This window comes from Penicillium longicatenatum (assembly GCF_028827895.1).
Source record: "Penicillium longicatenatum strain IBT 33135 chromosome Unknown contig_1_segment0_segment0, whole genome shotgun sequence".
Classification (NCBI taxonomy): domain Eukaryota; kingdom Fungi; phylum Ascomycota; class Eurotiomycetes; order Eurotiales; family Aspergillaceae; genus Penicillium; species Penicillium longicatenatum.
The window spans coordinates 2,521,653-2,537,354 of record NW_026643119.1 but is presented as its reverse complement, the minus strand read 5'-3'; the positions used below and the strand labels follow the sequence as shown (position 1 = coordinate 2,537,354).

At 43.7% G+C, this 15,702-nt stretch overlaps 4 protein-coding genes across 4 annotated transcripts; 2 read left to right on the top strand and 2 right to left on the bottom strand.

Annotated features, from left to right (window-relative positions):
* Positions 1–337: 337 nt before the first annotated feature.
* On the bottom strand, positions 338–2,994 carry N7484_001717 (uncharacterized protein; the record flags this gene model as incomplete). Its single annotated transcript, XM_057112137.1, has 10 exons — positions 338–1,089; positions 1,146–1,284; positions 1,435–1,515; positions 1,562–1,672; positions 1,844–1,942; positions 2,038–2,091; positions 2,143–2,531; positions 2,583–2,766; positions 2,853–2,892; positions 2,915–2,994. The coding sequence occupies 10 exons, from the start codon at positions 2,992–2,994 to the stop codon at positions 338–340; spliced, it is 1,929 nt and encodes a 642-aa protein (XP_056976874.1).
* A 59-nt stretch (positions 2,995–3,053) lies between these two features.
* N7484_001716 (uncharacterized protein) lies at positions 3,054–3,371 on the bottom strand (the record flags this gene model as incomplete). The annotated part of the gene is given in 2 exon segments (XM_057112136.1): positions 3,054–3,158; positions 3,174–3,371. Coding segments are annotated over 2 exon segments (303 nt in total), but the record flags the coding sequence as incomplete, so codon positions are not given.
* A 1,779-nt stretch (positions 3,372–5,150) lies between these two features.
* N7484_001715 (uncharacterized protein) lies at positions 5,151–5,435 on the top strand (the record flags this gene model as incomplete). The annotated part of the gene is made up of 1 exon (XM_057112135.1): positions 5,151–5,435. The coding sequence occupies one exon, from the start codon at positions 5,151–5,153 to the stop codon at positions 5,433–5,435; it is 285 nt and encodes a 94-aa protein (XP_056976872.1).
* A 1,218-nt stretch (positions 5,436–6,653) lies between these two features.
* Positions 6,654–7,799, top strand: N7484_001714 (uncharacterized protein; the record flags this gene model as incomplete). Its single annotated transcript, XM_057112134.1, has 2 exons — positions 6,654–6,668; positions 6,789–7,799. 2 exons carry the CDS (start codon positions 6,654–6,656, stop codon positions 7,797–7,799), a joined length of 1,026 nt encoding a protein of 341 aa, XP_056976871.1.
* Between the last annotated feature and the right edge of the window lie 7,903 nt (positions 7,800–15,702).

Here is a 15,702-nt window from a genome sequence, read left to right as displayed (position 1 = left end):
AGTGGGGCGTGGTGGTCAAAAATGGTTTGTCCCGTCCCATGGGCGGGACTAGGAGGGTATATCCCGCCCACCTTGGGAAATGGGAATACCCATGGGCCTGTAAACAGTGCAAACAGTTACCCTTTTTGGACGTGCATTATTAATGTAGATTCTTGGTTTTTTTGGTTGTATTTCACTTACGTATAGTTTAGTGTACTAATCTTGGTTCTGTCTAATTTCAATTTTAATTTTAAGTCCTATATTACTTTGGATTTATGGTGCTTATATGACATAAATCAATTTGAAACTGAATAAAATGATATGGACTAAGTACATGGAGTATTTCGGCCGAAAAAAATCAGTAGTTACTGACGAACATAGAATCCTCTCGTCTTGGGCGCTTTTCACCTTGGAATCTCGTTGACATCCGGGACTGGGTTGCCTCTCCTTTTTGCGGTGGAAGATCTAGCTCACTACCTTTTGAAGGTTCTAGAGGTTCTAGAGATGGAGAAGAAGATGAAGCTGGAGGTTGATGTAGATATGGATCTAGGTCTGGATCTGGATCTGGATCTGGAGGACCTGGTAGAGAGATTGTAGGATTCTCTTCGTCATCTTCATCGTCTGGAATAGAGTAAAGTGATCGGCTACGTCTCCGTCTCTTTCTAAGAGGTTGTTGGCTTGATCGCTGCTTTGATCGCTGGCTTGGTCGTTGCTTTGATCGCTGGATAGGACGTTGTGAATGACTAGGTAAGTCTTCCTCTTCGTCGTCACTAATTGGATTAATCCCATCAACCTTAAGAAAGGAAGCTTCACGCCTCTCTTCGATCTCATCAAGTTCTTCACGAGTATAGACTTGCTTATATAAATTAAGCTCATCTTGCTCAACTTCGAAATTTGACGTACACCGAAATAGCATTAAGGCTTGAATTGTTGATGGTGAAAGAGACCCACGCCGGTAGTGGCATATATCTCGGGCAGAGTTGAAAAGACGTTCTACACCAGCTCCAGTTGCTGGAATAGAGAAGACATCTCGTGCTAGCCGCGCAAGAGTTGGGAATTGACGCTGCTGGTCTCGCCAGTACGTACAGGGATCTTGTTCAGTCTGTTGTCCTATATGAAGATTAGACTAAGGACGAGCTAGTAAATCAGGAAAATAGGTAAAATACCAAGATTCAGGTAGGTTGTAAGCTCATTATTAGAGCTTAGCTTCTTAGCTTGCTGAGGCTGAGAGTCACTGAATAATCCCCTAAACTGACTAGTCGTCTGGCTAATGGCAGTTACTGGTAAAGGTGGAGAGGCTAGCTGCTATTGGTAGTTAAGAAGGTATCGCCGTAAAGAGTTCTCATATTTTTCCCGCCATTTATAATTGTTATCTGCCCAGTCTGTTCCTGAGAAGAATTCAAGCTTATTCTCTGGGGCAAGAATTGTCCTAATTGCGAAGAGATGGCCATGGACCTCCTCTGTCTTATTATAATAGATAGAAAGCTTCTTTTTTCCAGCTTGAAGTGAAGAAAGCATCTCTTGCTTCCATACTACCTATAGAAAGGTTAGTTATAGAAAAGCATCGAGTATGGTATTATACCTTCTTCTTGATAAGCTGATGAATTGACTTCTCAAAATGCCCAAAAAGTAGGTTATAAATCTTGAAAACGTTGTAAATTGTGACTTCCTTGCTCTTTGATAACCCTTTTGTCTAGTAGTAGAATGGCTTAGTAATCTGGAGAAGGTAGTTAATCTATCTCCATTCTTCTGTATTTAAGGCAAATTGGTGTTGAAGAAAGTCCGCACAATATTGATCAAAGACTGGCGCAAGACGTTTTGCTCGTCTTAGCATAAGGAACGTTGAATTCTAGCGAGTTCGGACATCCTGGATTGGAACAAGCTTTAGATGAGCTTGTTGAAGATTTGTGAAGGCTTCTCGGCGTTGGGGACTCGCGTTGATATAGACGGCGAATTTGCGGATCTAATAAGACGATTAGTTACTTTTTTTTGGCCGAAAAAACAAGAAGCATGGTTTAGACCGTATCCCGTAAACGCATAATAAGAGTAGAAGCTTACCTTTAAAAGCGTATAGCGTATTCCTTGAGACCGATCATGCACGTTTAAAGCCCTCTCTTGGTCTTCTGACCATTGTCAGTCAGCGGTATCATTTATAGGATTGACCTTCATAGCACCAAGAAGGTCACGTAGGCTAAGTTGAATCATATAAGCGAGGCAGGGAATCTGTATAATTGGCGTTGTTGAGCCGACTGGTAGTTCAAGGGAGTCAATAGCCTGCTGGAGGTTCTCAACTAGTGTAGAGTTATTTGACGCGTTATTAGTGGTGACGGCTAATACCCGATCCATAATATCATGATCTTGAAGGACCTTGAATACCACCGTACCAAGGTTCTCACCAGAATGTGTCCCAGAAAGTGGCTTAAATGCTAGAAGAATCTCGCGAAAATTCCAATCAGCATCCACAAAATATCCAGTAATAGCCATAAAGGCCTGTGTAAATGGCGACGTCCAGTAGTTAAGTGCAATAGAGAGCTTCGCACCACTTGGTAAGGCTGATAATACCCTCTATTGGTCTTCTTGCACCATTATCTAAAGGCGACGACGTGCTGTCCTTGGATGGAGGAGCTTAGGTTTTGAAGTTGAGAGCTGAGCTTCTGTGATTAGGTCCTCGAAATCCTGGTGTGCTAGAAACTGGAATGGAAGGGATGACTTTACAAGTAGCCTAACCTGCATCCGTTCCCACTGGTCGGAGTTAAAGGTTCGTTTTGTTAGGGACGGTATTTGGTCCTGGATAGCGAAATAGGTCAGTAACATAGTATTTTTTTCGGCCGAAATAATTCGTTAAAGAACTAGGACGGATTTCTAATACTTACCACATTATTAAAGGAGCCTGGGATATCCTTTTGCCATAGCCTTTTATGGGCTAGACGCTTACATGCCCCTGTGGATAAATGTCGTTTTGAAGCACTCGTTCCATTTTAGGTAATATTGGGGTGAGGGAGAGTCCTTCCACATTTCTGATAAAGAACCCTTGGCTCACCCGTAGTGTGGTGCGCGACCTGGTTAAAGTCTTGCTAAACGTCAGAAGTTCGTTTAGCGTCCCAGTGCATCTTTTTCTGTGTGTTAGAAGGTTGCGTCTCCATCCACCACTGAATAAATTCAGTCTTATTCATCTCAGTCTAGATAACCCAAACCTTCTGCTTAGGAGGTCCACCACGTTGAAGAAATTGAGGAGCAGAGGGTAGAGGTGATAGAAAATCAGTAATCTGCGTAGAGACTAGAGATCTCTGGCTATTAGGGACTTCAGTTATAGAGGGAGGGTTAAGATGAGTAAATGAATCTTCATATAACTTATTCCCTGCTAGTGAAGAAGGACCAGCGTCAGAAAATTGACTAAAACTTGACATATTCACGAGCTTTAAGGTAGAATCGAGTATAGGAAAAAAGAGGTTTTGAAGAGTACTCCAAGACATTTCGAAGAAGAATTAAAAGAGAGCTTACCAAGGAGACGAGCTGAACCTGTTTACCAGTCTAGAATATCGCGCGTGGGATAGTTCTAGAGAAGAGATGAGATGAGGTAGGCCACAGATGTTTCATGAAAGGAAATTAGCTAATTTCTAAGGGCATTCTAATTGGTAGAGTATGTAGGACATCCTAAGCCACTAAGAGCTCTGATTAGAAGATCATGTAGCATTCCACGTCGTATTCTACGCCACCTATAGCCTAATTATGGGATCTTAGGTGGGCTACCCGTTAGTCCCACGGGAAGTCCCGTATAGTCTAATTCTTCGGCAACTCGATGTCCCCAAGAATTTTGGAGAAGAAAAATCGACATTTCTGAATTTATATTTTGAAATACAGGTTATAATATTCACTTTAGAGCTTTAAAGGAAGAGAGAGGTAATTGAATTAGCGGATAGCTACTGATTCCACATATTTAAGTAGAAAAATACCTTGAATCAGCCCCTAAGCCCATCGGGGGGCCGCCCCCGGATTAGTTTGAAAGCATTCATAGTGGAAATATATATTTCTACCTTCATGATTTTCGTTCTCTACTAGTTGAATAGGATTTATTCGGCCGAAAAAATCTCTTTCCTTCCAAAATCTATAATATTAGCCTTAAATGTTATATTCTAACGCACATCTTTAACCAGCATTTTATTCGGCCGAAATGTTAAGATTTTGAAAGACTGACGAGCATGCCTCTCTTTTTTCAGGTGACTTTTCTAGTAGAATAATGAGAAACTGACTCTTCTGACGCTAATTAGGTATTCTGATATCTCCATTTCCTGAAATGGATATATGGTAGCATTCGGAAGGTGGCAAAAGCCCCCGATTGGCTAGCTAATTTAGCTTTACGGGCTACACGTCTATTCTAAGCGCGTCTTTGTACGCGTCTTCCCTAAAGGTGTTTACGGGGTTGAACGCGTTCTAACTGCATCTTTGATAGCATCTTTGACTGATTGCATCTTTGACAGCATCTTTGACTGCATCTTTGACTGCATCTTTGACGGCATCTTTGATGGCATCTTTGACGGCATCTTTGACGGCATCTTTGACGGCATCTTTGACTGCATCTTTAACTGCATCTTTGACTACATCTTTAACTGCATCTTTGACTACATCTTTGACTGCATCTTTGACTGCATCTTTGACTGCATCTTTGACTGCATCTTTGACTGCATCTTTGACTGCATCTTTGACTGATTCTTTAACTACATCTTGGAGAAATGGGTCTCTTTAATGGCCTATTTTCTCCAAGGATGGCTCAAAGGCATAAAAATGGGTTTTCTTTAAGTATCCTCTTTCTTTAACATCTATTTTGGTGGGCTTTGACAAGCATCTTTCTTCAGTCTTCGATATGTGGTAAGAGAAGTAGGAAAAGTGGGAGACTGAGGTATAAAGGCTGCATTTTTTTGGTAAACAAACCTTCCATCTTCTACAACCGATCAGAGGCTATTCTAACACCTTAGTCTTTACAGCTTTATAAAGCCCTCAAAGTCCGCTGCGAATATCAACCTCTATCCATCCTCTCCATCCTCTCCATCCTCTCCATCCTCTCCATCCTCTCCATCCTCTCCATCCTCTCCATCCTCTCCATCCTCTCCGTCCTCTCCGTCCTCTCCGTCCTCTCGAACTAAGGCACTATTTTCCTGATACTCCTACTCAAAATGAACCCTTCATCAATAAACCAGCTAGCTCTGGAAAACTTGCTTAATAATAACCTAGACCATGCCAACCAGTCTATGTTCGAGAAGGTTATGCTCGCTGTCAAGAGCCAGCCTGAAGATAAGCGGTATGCGTTTCAGGTGGATGTGATGGAACATCTAATGAAGCTCCAAGACGAAAATTCTGATGCGGTATCTCGCTGGTATTCATACGTGCTTGAAAGTGGGGTTTGGAAAAATGAGCGAAACCAGCCTAGCTTTAATGAGGAATGGCAGCGGGCTCGATAGATACACGACCGGCATCAGTAGAACCTGGAATATGTTACATCTATCAAGGAAAAGGCAATTCAGAAATGGGGGGTAGAGAATACGTCAATTTTCTTTACCAGAATCACTACCAGGTCGATGGCTGAATAAGTGAGTAAAATGCTGAGGCAAGGTCTCGATTACGCACAGGTACAGCTTGGTGTTAACCATGAGCTAGTTAGTCGACTGAACGCCGCTGGACGGGGATATCGCCGTTCTAAACACCTGATATAAGGAGACTTAGTACGGGCAGCTACGGCGCTAAAGACGGAGCCTTTACGAGCGCAAGAATTCAAGCGACATGGTCTACAAATTGACGAAGATGGCTTCTTAGTTGCACGAGATGATCCACCAAGTCCGGATATCCACACTGAAGATGAGGCGGATTTTGAAGATGAAGACGTTGGAGATGGAGATGGAGATGGACATGAAGATGATGTAGAGAGTGATCAAATTAATGATTCTGAGCCAGAAACGAACCCCTCTACTCGGTCGCCATACCGTCCTCTTACTCCAGAAACTCCATCAAAATCCCCAAATACGCAGAAGAAGAAGAAGCAGAAGCAGAGGCGATACCGAAGGCATTTTGGGATCAATAACACGTCTCTGACTGGTCGAAAACGACGAAATCGTGGATCAACACGGAAATCGAAGTGCATATGTAAGCTATCAAGATCCACGTTGCAGGGTTTCGAAGATGTACCAGAAAACGTTGACGATCGGGCTAAATTGATGCTATTACAGAGGATTAACTGGAAAATGGGAGTTATTTCGGCCGAAAACCTGTGTTATAGACACGCGCGGAGACTCTGTGCATATCTCGGCTTATACACCCGACAGTTCAAGTATCCAGACCTTATCAGCAGGTTGGCTTACGCAACGCGATAGATGGGAAGCTGGGCTACTTTTATAAAGGAGAAGTCAGTCTGGTTCACGCCAAAGAACCTACCTAACAATATGGTATGTAGCTCATTTCGATTTGAGCTTGATGCGCCTTCCCCGAGACTACGGATTGCATAATACCACGAACAAGGCTTTAGTCTTGAGGACATATGCACGAGAATCTACGGTATCCAGGATCCTAGATACCAGGAACTAGCCACAGAATTTGATGAGTGTGGAAATGTGATATTACCAAGGCTGTTTGGATGGTTAGAAGACGATATCTCCGACCTTGATGGGGTTGACCAGCTATCCAGCATGCTTGGAATTGAGGTAAAGTCAATGCTTCAACTAGTCCAACTTGAATTTGACCTCTACGACTACCATTACACATCTGCGATCTCAAGGCCTAGAATGGGGTGGAACCGGAGCATGTTCCAATCCTTAACCTAGCAGCTAACACGGCAGGATGTGTGTTATTACGCTGTATATGTTGCAATTCGACCAGACCACGCCTGGAGGTTAATCTCGTTCCCTTACTATACAAAATCCGCCTATCCAACAGAAGACACGGAGTTTATCCATATTGACCTCAATATTGGGGACTTCTTAGCGACAGGCAGAGGTGGTAACGCGGTCCAAGGTTCTGTGTCTTTTACTGATGAGGATGAGGATAACTGCTCTATTGTGTTACCGAAAATTCAACACCATCTCCAAGGATGGTGGGACAAGATTACCGCAGATCCAGCAAAACAGGTCTCTGGGCACACAATCGCAGTGCATCCTTGGATGTGGAATTCTGAATATGCTCGAGAATTTGGAACAGATTTTGCGCGTACAATTTGCAAGACTGGAGATGTACGTCTCACGTTGCTGACAATCCCACATGGGTCAACTGGTCCAGCAACTAAACTCAGAAGAACGGTCATGCCTTGGTTTGGGACTATTGAGGAAGACCACACATGCTTAGAAACTGCAGAAGCAGGTACTTGGAGCGAAATTGCTGACTCTCACCGAGACATCCGTCTTGCCCCTCGGATCCCATCAGGTAGCACATGTCATGTGTTCGCCGTGAATCCTTACACTTTTCCAGGGACTGCCCAGCTCACAGGTCTAGGTGCACTTTCAGACGCACTTCTAGGTCGCATCAAGTGGACAGAATGGTCCGTTTTTGTTGATTTAGAGATACTATTTGGCGAGGACCGTCTTGCTGCGCATAACTGGATCAAAAAATGGCGACGTCGCGCATCTAGACAGTTTGTGCAGGCATTCCAGACCATTATTTCGGCCGAAAAAACGGCTTATGGGGAAAGCTCCTTCTTCCACTTAAAGAAGAATGGCCTACCCATTCCAGATGTCCATCTCCAGTATCAGAAGGATGTTGGATCCGACGCAGCAAGTGTCATAAGTGCTTTAACTGAGATGGACGACGAGGCAATGGACGAGTTAGAAGATCATGAATAGAATAGAGATGAAGACTGGTTGCGAACTTGACGAATTTGATGAATGTACTTAGTATAGAGATAAAAAATCCAAGTCTTTTCCTTAAAGATTTTACATACAGAAACCAGATATATTACCAATCTTTCAGCATTCTTAGTCAGCAGATTATGCAGGGACTTTATGTAGATATGGGTAATTTTGCGACTCCCATGGGAAACCCGTGGGTATACCCAGGACGGGAAATGGGTCAAAAAAATCCCATGGGAGTGGGGCGTGGTGGTCAAAACCATATTATCCCGGCCCGTATGACTAAGGACCCGCGGGCACGGGACAAGAATTTAGGACCTCCCGCGGGTTTTGTCCAGGTCTATATATACCCCATTTTTCGTGTAGAGAATTGTTCCTTTAATATATATTTTTCTATTCTATATTCCATGGGGAATTCAACCTTAATTTCTGATATTCTACCTTATGGAGCTCGGGCCGACTATATAGGCCTACCCTATAATATTGTCTATCATATTCTTCTGCCTTATCTCTATATTCGCCAAAATTAAGCTCGTTAAGCTCAGAATTCGATAATTTACCTATCCTCGAACGTTTTAGAACGTCTAGAATCCTTAGAATCCTCTATATAATCCTCTAAGCCCCTAAACCACGTCCTATCCTTCAAGTCTCACTTATCTCTTACTTTGACCTTACTTTAACCTTACTTCCACTATATCTATATCCATAGATGTGATCCTAATAGGTCCTACTACCTAGTAGCTCTAGTATACTTAAATTAAGCGCCTAGCTAAGTAATAGAATATATAGGATCATATTAATCTAGAATAGAATATACCTTAAGCAGCGTTACCTAGGGTACTAGATATTATAGATATTAACGTGGATAATATAGTATATAATATGTTAGGGCGCGGGCTGGTAGGGTTATAATAGGAGGAGATCGATAGGATTAGAATGTATCTAGAAGGATTCTAATTAATCAGGTAGTAGACGGGGGCAGACTAGCGTAAGCTTTTATATAAGACGTAGCTTGAAGAGCTATAATAGGGTCTAGGATAGATGTGTGGATAAATAGACTAAAGATCACGTGCCCGTGATCTTCCTTATCGGTCCTGGCGGGTCTAGGCGGACCCTTATAGTTCACACCGTGATAGTACCCCCTCCCTTAGGGCTAAGCTCTATTAAGGCAGGGCTTATAGGGGTATCTACAATAGAAGTTCTAGATAATTTCGCGGGCGTGCGCGAGGTATTTAACGGGTTCTTTAGTAGGGTCGTTATAACTAATCTATTTAATGGTATATTTTAGGCGCGGGCCTCTATAACCACGTCGTTCCTAGCGGGAATCTAGGATATCTTCTACTTCCTATTCCTCTAGTCCTTTAACTTTAACTAGAGGCGGGGGTTTAGGTACCTACTTATGTATTAGGTTCTCGGCCGCGAGCTATAGCAGGCTAACGTTAAATACTAGGTAGATCTTTATACTAGCGGGTAGTTCGAGCTTATAAGTGTATAGGCTTATGGCCTCTAGGACCCGAAAGGGTCCTAAATTCTTCTAGTCTAGCTTCTTCTATGGGTAGAGGGTCTTAATATTCCTAGCATTTAGCTAAACTAGTTATCTAGGATAGTAGCGGTAGGTAGGCGCGTGGTAACGGTTCGTTTACTCTTTATAACGGGCTTATATTGTCAGAGAATGGAGTCCTTACGTGTTCTCTGAGTTCGCACTTTTTTACCGGAATTCTCCGCTATTTCATTTATGTCATATCATGTGATATTTTACTTGATTTGTTTGTTCTGTTTGATTTCTTCTCTAAATCTCAGGTATTTAGTTCTCGCATTTTCGGCAGAATAGTTTGAATCTCACGCCAATTTCTTCTCCACTTTCTATCCTGAGAATTTCCTGAGAAGACCCTGAATTAGCTCAGCTTGACCACATTGCCTTGTTCATCTGATCTAATTCCCTGAGATTGGTAACCAGTTGCCCTGCCAATCTCAGACAGTTATGAGCCCGGTGTGCCCTCTCTAAGCACTACAATATCCTCATATTTTGACGCTATTCGTGTTGTTTTTTCCTGAGATTGGTAACCAATTGCCCTGCCAACCTCAGACAGACACGATTTAGGTCGTTTTGACCACACGTAGCTATACGTGTGGGTTATTCCGAGATAGTCTCTGGTCTAGAGATATCTCATATTCTATTCTGTTGAGCCTGCTAGTCAGCTAGAGCCTCATAGAATTACCTCTGAATTGTGATATTTTCACATTTCACCATTTTTGACGCAATTCTAAGTCAGAATTTGTGTTCTCTGTCCACACGTGTGACGTGTGTGTTACCTACACGTATCTATACGTGTTTGTGTGTTTGTTGTTTGTTGTTTGTGTGTTTGTGTGTGTTTGTGTGTTTATGTGTTTGTGTTATACAAACACATAAATTGTCTGTTTGTTGTTTATGTTTGTTATTTGTGGGTGAAAATTCTGCAAGTTTGCTGGAAAATTCCGGCAATATCCTGCTATATATACCCCATTTTCGTGTGGAGAATTCTTCCTTCTTCATATATTTTCTATTTCATATTCCGTGGAGAATTCAACGTTGAATTCTGATATTCCACCTGGTGGAGCTCGGGTGGAGCTCGGACTGATCTTGTGGGCCTACCCCACAATATTGTCTATCATATTCTTCTACCTCATCTCCATATTCGCCAAAATTGAGCTCGTCAAGCTCAGAATTCGACAATTTGCATATCCTCGAACGTTCCAGAACGTCCAGAATCCTCAGAATCCTCCATACGAATCTCCCAAAAATCACGTCCTATCCTTCAAGCCTCACTTATCTCTCACATATCTCTCACTTTGACCTCATTTTGACCTTACTTCCACCATGTCTACATCCACAGATGTGATCCTAACGGGTCCTACCACATGGCAACTCTGGTATACCCAAATTAAGCGTCTTGCTAAGCAGCAAACTGTATGGGATTATATCAATCCAGAACAGAATGCACCTCAAGCAACGTTACCTAGGGTACCAGATATCACGGATATCAACGTGGACGATGCATTATATAATAGACAAGTCAAACGTCGTCTAGAGGTTAAAGACGTGTCAGAGAGAATTCGAAAAGTGGAAATTGCCCTACAATCTACGATCAATAGGTCGATGAAGGAGTTTTTGATTAACAAAACAACTGGATTTGAGATGCTGCGAGCATTATATCTCCTATATAATCAGCGAGACGTCTTGCACCGGAGAACAGTCGAAAAACGGTGGAGGAAGACGATCCAGGGCCCATCTCAGGGTCAGAAAATTGAGGATTGGGTCATCCAGGTGCAGACAATATATCATGAAGGTGTTATAGAGGGAATTGCCATCGTACAGACGACGGATTGTGCACCTCTAGACTTCATGGACGCCGTGCACAATATTACCCCATTATGGCATAACCGAACCTACAACGAGGTCATATCAAAGATCAAGAAAAATATTCAAGTGGATTTTGACGAACTTTGTCTAAGTTTCAGCCAGAATCTCGATATTGAAAAACCCAAGACGACCTCATTCCGCCAGTCACATGCCACGTTCCAGGATATTCCAGACCAGGCAGAACAGTCTAAATCAGGCAAATCGACTAAACGGACACCTCGCTGTCCCTGTCAGAATGTGCCAAATGACGGAAATCACCGATTCCAGGACTGCGCCTACCTCAATCCGTCAAAGAGACCAGCGAATTATACATGGGATGAAGACGTGGATTCACGCTTTGAGAGAGCAGCTAGCAAGAGCTTGCCATTCAAGACAGCCTTGGACAAATTCAAAAAGGATAATGTGGGTGCTAACGCGGTCAGCATGCTGACTATATTCAACCAGATCGGGTTGAATCAACCGCAAGAGACCCCAATTCGGACGTCATACCACGTTTCAACACCGCAGAATTGTCCAGATTGGGCCTTTGATACAGGGTCAAACACACATGTGTGCAACGACAGATCGCTATTCTCTAATTTCGTAGAACGGAGCACATACGTCAAAGTCGGAGATACTAGAACGCCGGTTCTAGGTGTTGGATCAGTCTCGTTCCAGCCAACCGAGGGAAATAGCCGCTTCGACCTCCATGACGTTGCATATTCCCCATCATTCCACGTCAACCTCATTTCCGCCTCGCGTGCACGTGCAGCAGGTGTGTATCTCAACGACCGGACTGGCTGCCTTGAAGGCAAAAATGGCAACTGGTTATGCAAGGTGGATTATCAAACTGGCATATTGCTGGTCAAATGGGACAAAGAGAACGTGTTTCAGAACGCATTTCTCACATCAAACTGCCATATTGACAGCCTCCATAAGCCTGATATAACTACCACACATGCACAATCAAACGTCTTGCCAATTCGACCAGTTGCCTATGGGACGTCGTCTAGTCCCCATATAACCAAGGCAACCATGGAGCTCGTCCATAAGCGTCTAGGTCATGTGAGCAAGGAAGTGGTGCAGCACGTCCAGGATTCGACAACTGGCATCGAGATCGACAAGACGTCGATATTTCCACATATTTGCGAGACGTGTCAGCTCAGCAAGGCAAAACGTCAGATATCAAGGCGTCCCATGACGACCGGAACGTCCCCATTTGAGGCTATCCACTGGGATCTCACCCATATGCAGCGCACTCACAATCAGGTGCAATATATCAGTCACGCATATTGTCCCGTGACTGGTTATCATATTTCGACAAATTTGTCAAGCAAAATGGATATTGCAGACGACTTAAGAGCCAAGATTGCCTTTCTGAAGCGTCAATTTGGAATTCAGGTCAAGGTGCTCCATACAGATGGTGACACGAATTTATCACAATTTACCCAAATTGACTGCATACGACTCGGAATTCAACACCATTATACGCCACCTGGTCAGCCGGAGCAGAATGGATATTCTGAGCGTGCTGGAGCACGAATTGCTGAATTATGCCGCTCCATGTTGATTGAAGCAGGTCTTCCAAGCTCGCTGTGGCCTGAAGCAGCGAATTCTGCGGTCTATTTGCTGAATCGGACCCCCATGAGACGACTGAATTGGGCAACGCCCCACCAAGCTCTATATGACGCGCTTATGGAGACTGGGATTAATCCACCTGGATATATGGACCCAAAGCCGTCTCTTTCCAATCTCCGAGTCTATGGGTGTAAGGCATATGTGCGCATTCCATCGACTATACGATCACAGAAAGTTGGTCCAAGAGCCCAAATTGGCTATCTAGTTGGATATGTGGCTTCAAATATCTGGAGAATTTGGATCCCATCCCGCAACAAGGTTATTCGTGCAAGAGACTGTATTTTCGACGAGACCAGTTTTTTCAAGCCAACTGACCAGATTGAGCGCCAGAAACATGAGGTTTTTGACGATTCAGGATCTATAATCAACTGCCTTGATGAGGCAGAATTTGACTCTCTAATCACAGATCTCGATATGCTAGATGACGAGCAGGACGAGCAGAGAGTGGAAAGCATGGAAAATGTGACGTCAGAACGAGCAGAAACGCAGGATATGCGTTCTGAGGGGGAGGATGAGGTCTTGGGCGATATTCCACGTACACCAGAGACCATGAAGGGATCACCTGACCAGTCCCCAGAGCCGTCTTCTTCGGCCGAAATCAACCAGCTCCTAGAACCGTCTTTTTCGGCCGAAATAAACCAGGCGGATAGACCCGCTATATCGGCAATGAGACCCATGATCCTGGTTGACAATTCACGATTTAACGTGTCAGAATATCCAATATTCAACGACAATCCTGCCCATGATTCAGACGACTCAGAGTCCATGGAAGACGTGGTGAATAACCGCCTGAAACGTGCCTCTGATAGCACATATAATGTGGATTTTGAGGATTATGACACCAAACGTTTCAAGTCGAATCTTGCCCTATTTCCATTTATCCAGGCGTTCTCTGCCGCGCTGATGAGCCAGCCAAAGAAGGCTCATATTGAGGATATTCCACCACCTCCAGAAGGTTATCATGACCTTGAAACACACGAATTTCGAGTCCAATTCAGAGAAGCAATGGAGGTAGAATTCAAGAAGCTGGAACAAATGAAAGCATGGATTCCAGTCAAGAAAGACCTCATTTCTCAGGCTCATATCAAGTGTGGACCCATTCCACAGAAATCGTGTCTGACACACCAAATCCTACCTGTCAGGTGGGTATTCGCCTATAAAACGGACCCAAATGGGTACGTTGTAAGGCACAAAGCGCGCTTATGTGCACGTGGAGACCAGCAGATCATGGAGGATCGTGATACGCGCGCCACCACGCTCGCCGCCACCACATTGCGTATTCTATTGGCTATTATAGCCGCATTCGACCTTGAAACCATGCAATTAGACGCTGTCAACGCGTTCTTAAATAGTCGGCTGACGGACGACGTTTTCTGTCATTATCCACCAGGATTTGGACGGAAAGGACACGTTTTGAAGCTTCTTCAAGCCCTATATGGTCTCCGAATTGCCCCATTTCTATGGCAACAAGAACTCCGCGAAGCATTAAGAGCATGTGGTCTTAACCCAATTTCGGAAGACCCATGTCTATATGTAGGACAGAATGTGATCATTATGGTCTTTGTGGATGATATGCTGATAATATATCATCGGAAACACGCTGAATCAGCGCAGAAAATCAGGTCATTCCTTTGTGACCGCTTTGAGATGAAAGATTGTGGAGAATTGTCTCATTTTATCGGGATGCGAATTATCCGAGAACGTGCAACTCGTCGATTATGGATCCTGCAGGACGCATATATTGACAAAATTGCTCACCGTTTTAACCTTACTGGATATACCGCACCTAAGACCCCATTGCCGTCTAAAAGACTGACGGAATTTGAGACTGAACCACCTCTATCACATGCCGCTCTAAACGGATATCAACAGCGTGTTGGAAGCCTTCTTTTTAACGTCATATCCACACGACCAGACGCATGCTTCTCATCACAAGCTCTATCCACGTTCTTGACCAAGGCACGTGCGTCACATGTTGCTGCAGCAGATCACGTCATCAAATATCTATATGGGACGAAACACCTTGCCATTGAATTTGATGGGCGCAAGCCAGCTGCTCAGCTATTCCGGGCTGCCTCAGACGCCAGCTTTGCGGATAATCCTGATCGAAAGAGCTCAGAAGGGTATATTTTCTCGTTATATGGTGGAGCTGTTGACTGGAAATCGCGTAAGCAGCGCACTGTTACCACGTCAACAACCGAAGCCGAGCTTCTATCCATAACAGCAGCCGCTAAACAGTTATATTGGATTAAACGGTTATTTCGATCAATTGAGTTCGATCTTAAAGAGCCCTTTGTCCTACAATGCGACAACCAGCAAACGGTCGATCTCCTTGTCAAGCAGGACTCGATATTTAAGACCAAGCTAAAACATGTGGATATTCAACAGAACTGGCTACGTCAAGAAGTCCAGAATGGAAACTTACTGATTGAGTGGGTTCCAACCTCAGAGATGCCTGCCGATGGACTGACTAAGCATCTTTCATCCCAACAACAACAACGCTTCGTAGAACAGCTTGGTATGGTCAACGTGCAGCACCTCATATCTGACCAGTCTAGTCAATTTTGACGGTTTAACCCGTTATATTTCCTTGGTTATATTCCAGAATTTGACAAATTTTGTGGGATTTGCTTACTAAATATGCAGATTTAACATGCTGTTAAATCTGGGGGGGTATGTCAGAGAATGGAGTCCTTACGTGTTCTCTGAGTTCGCACTTTTTTACCGGAATTCTCCGCTATTTCATTTATGTCATATCATGTGATATTTTACTTGATTTGTTTGTTCTGTTTGATTTCTTCTCTAAATCTCAGGTATTTAGTTCTCGCATTTTCGGCAGAATAGTTTGAATCTCACGCCAATTTCTTCTCCACTTTCTAT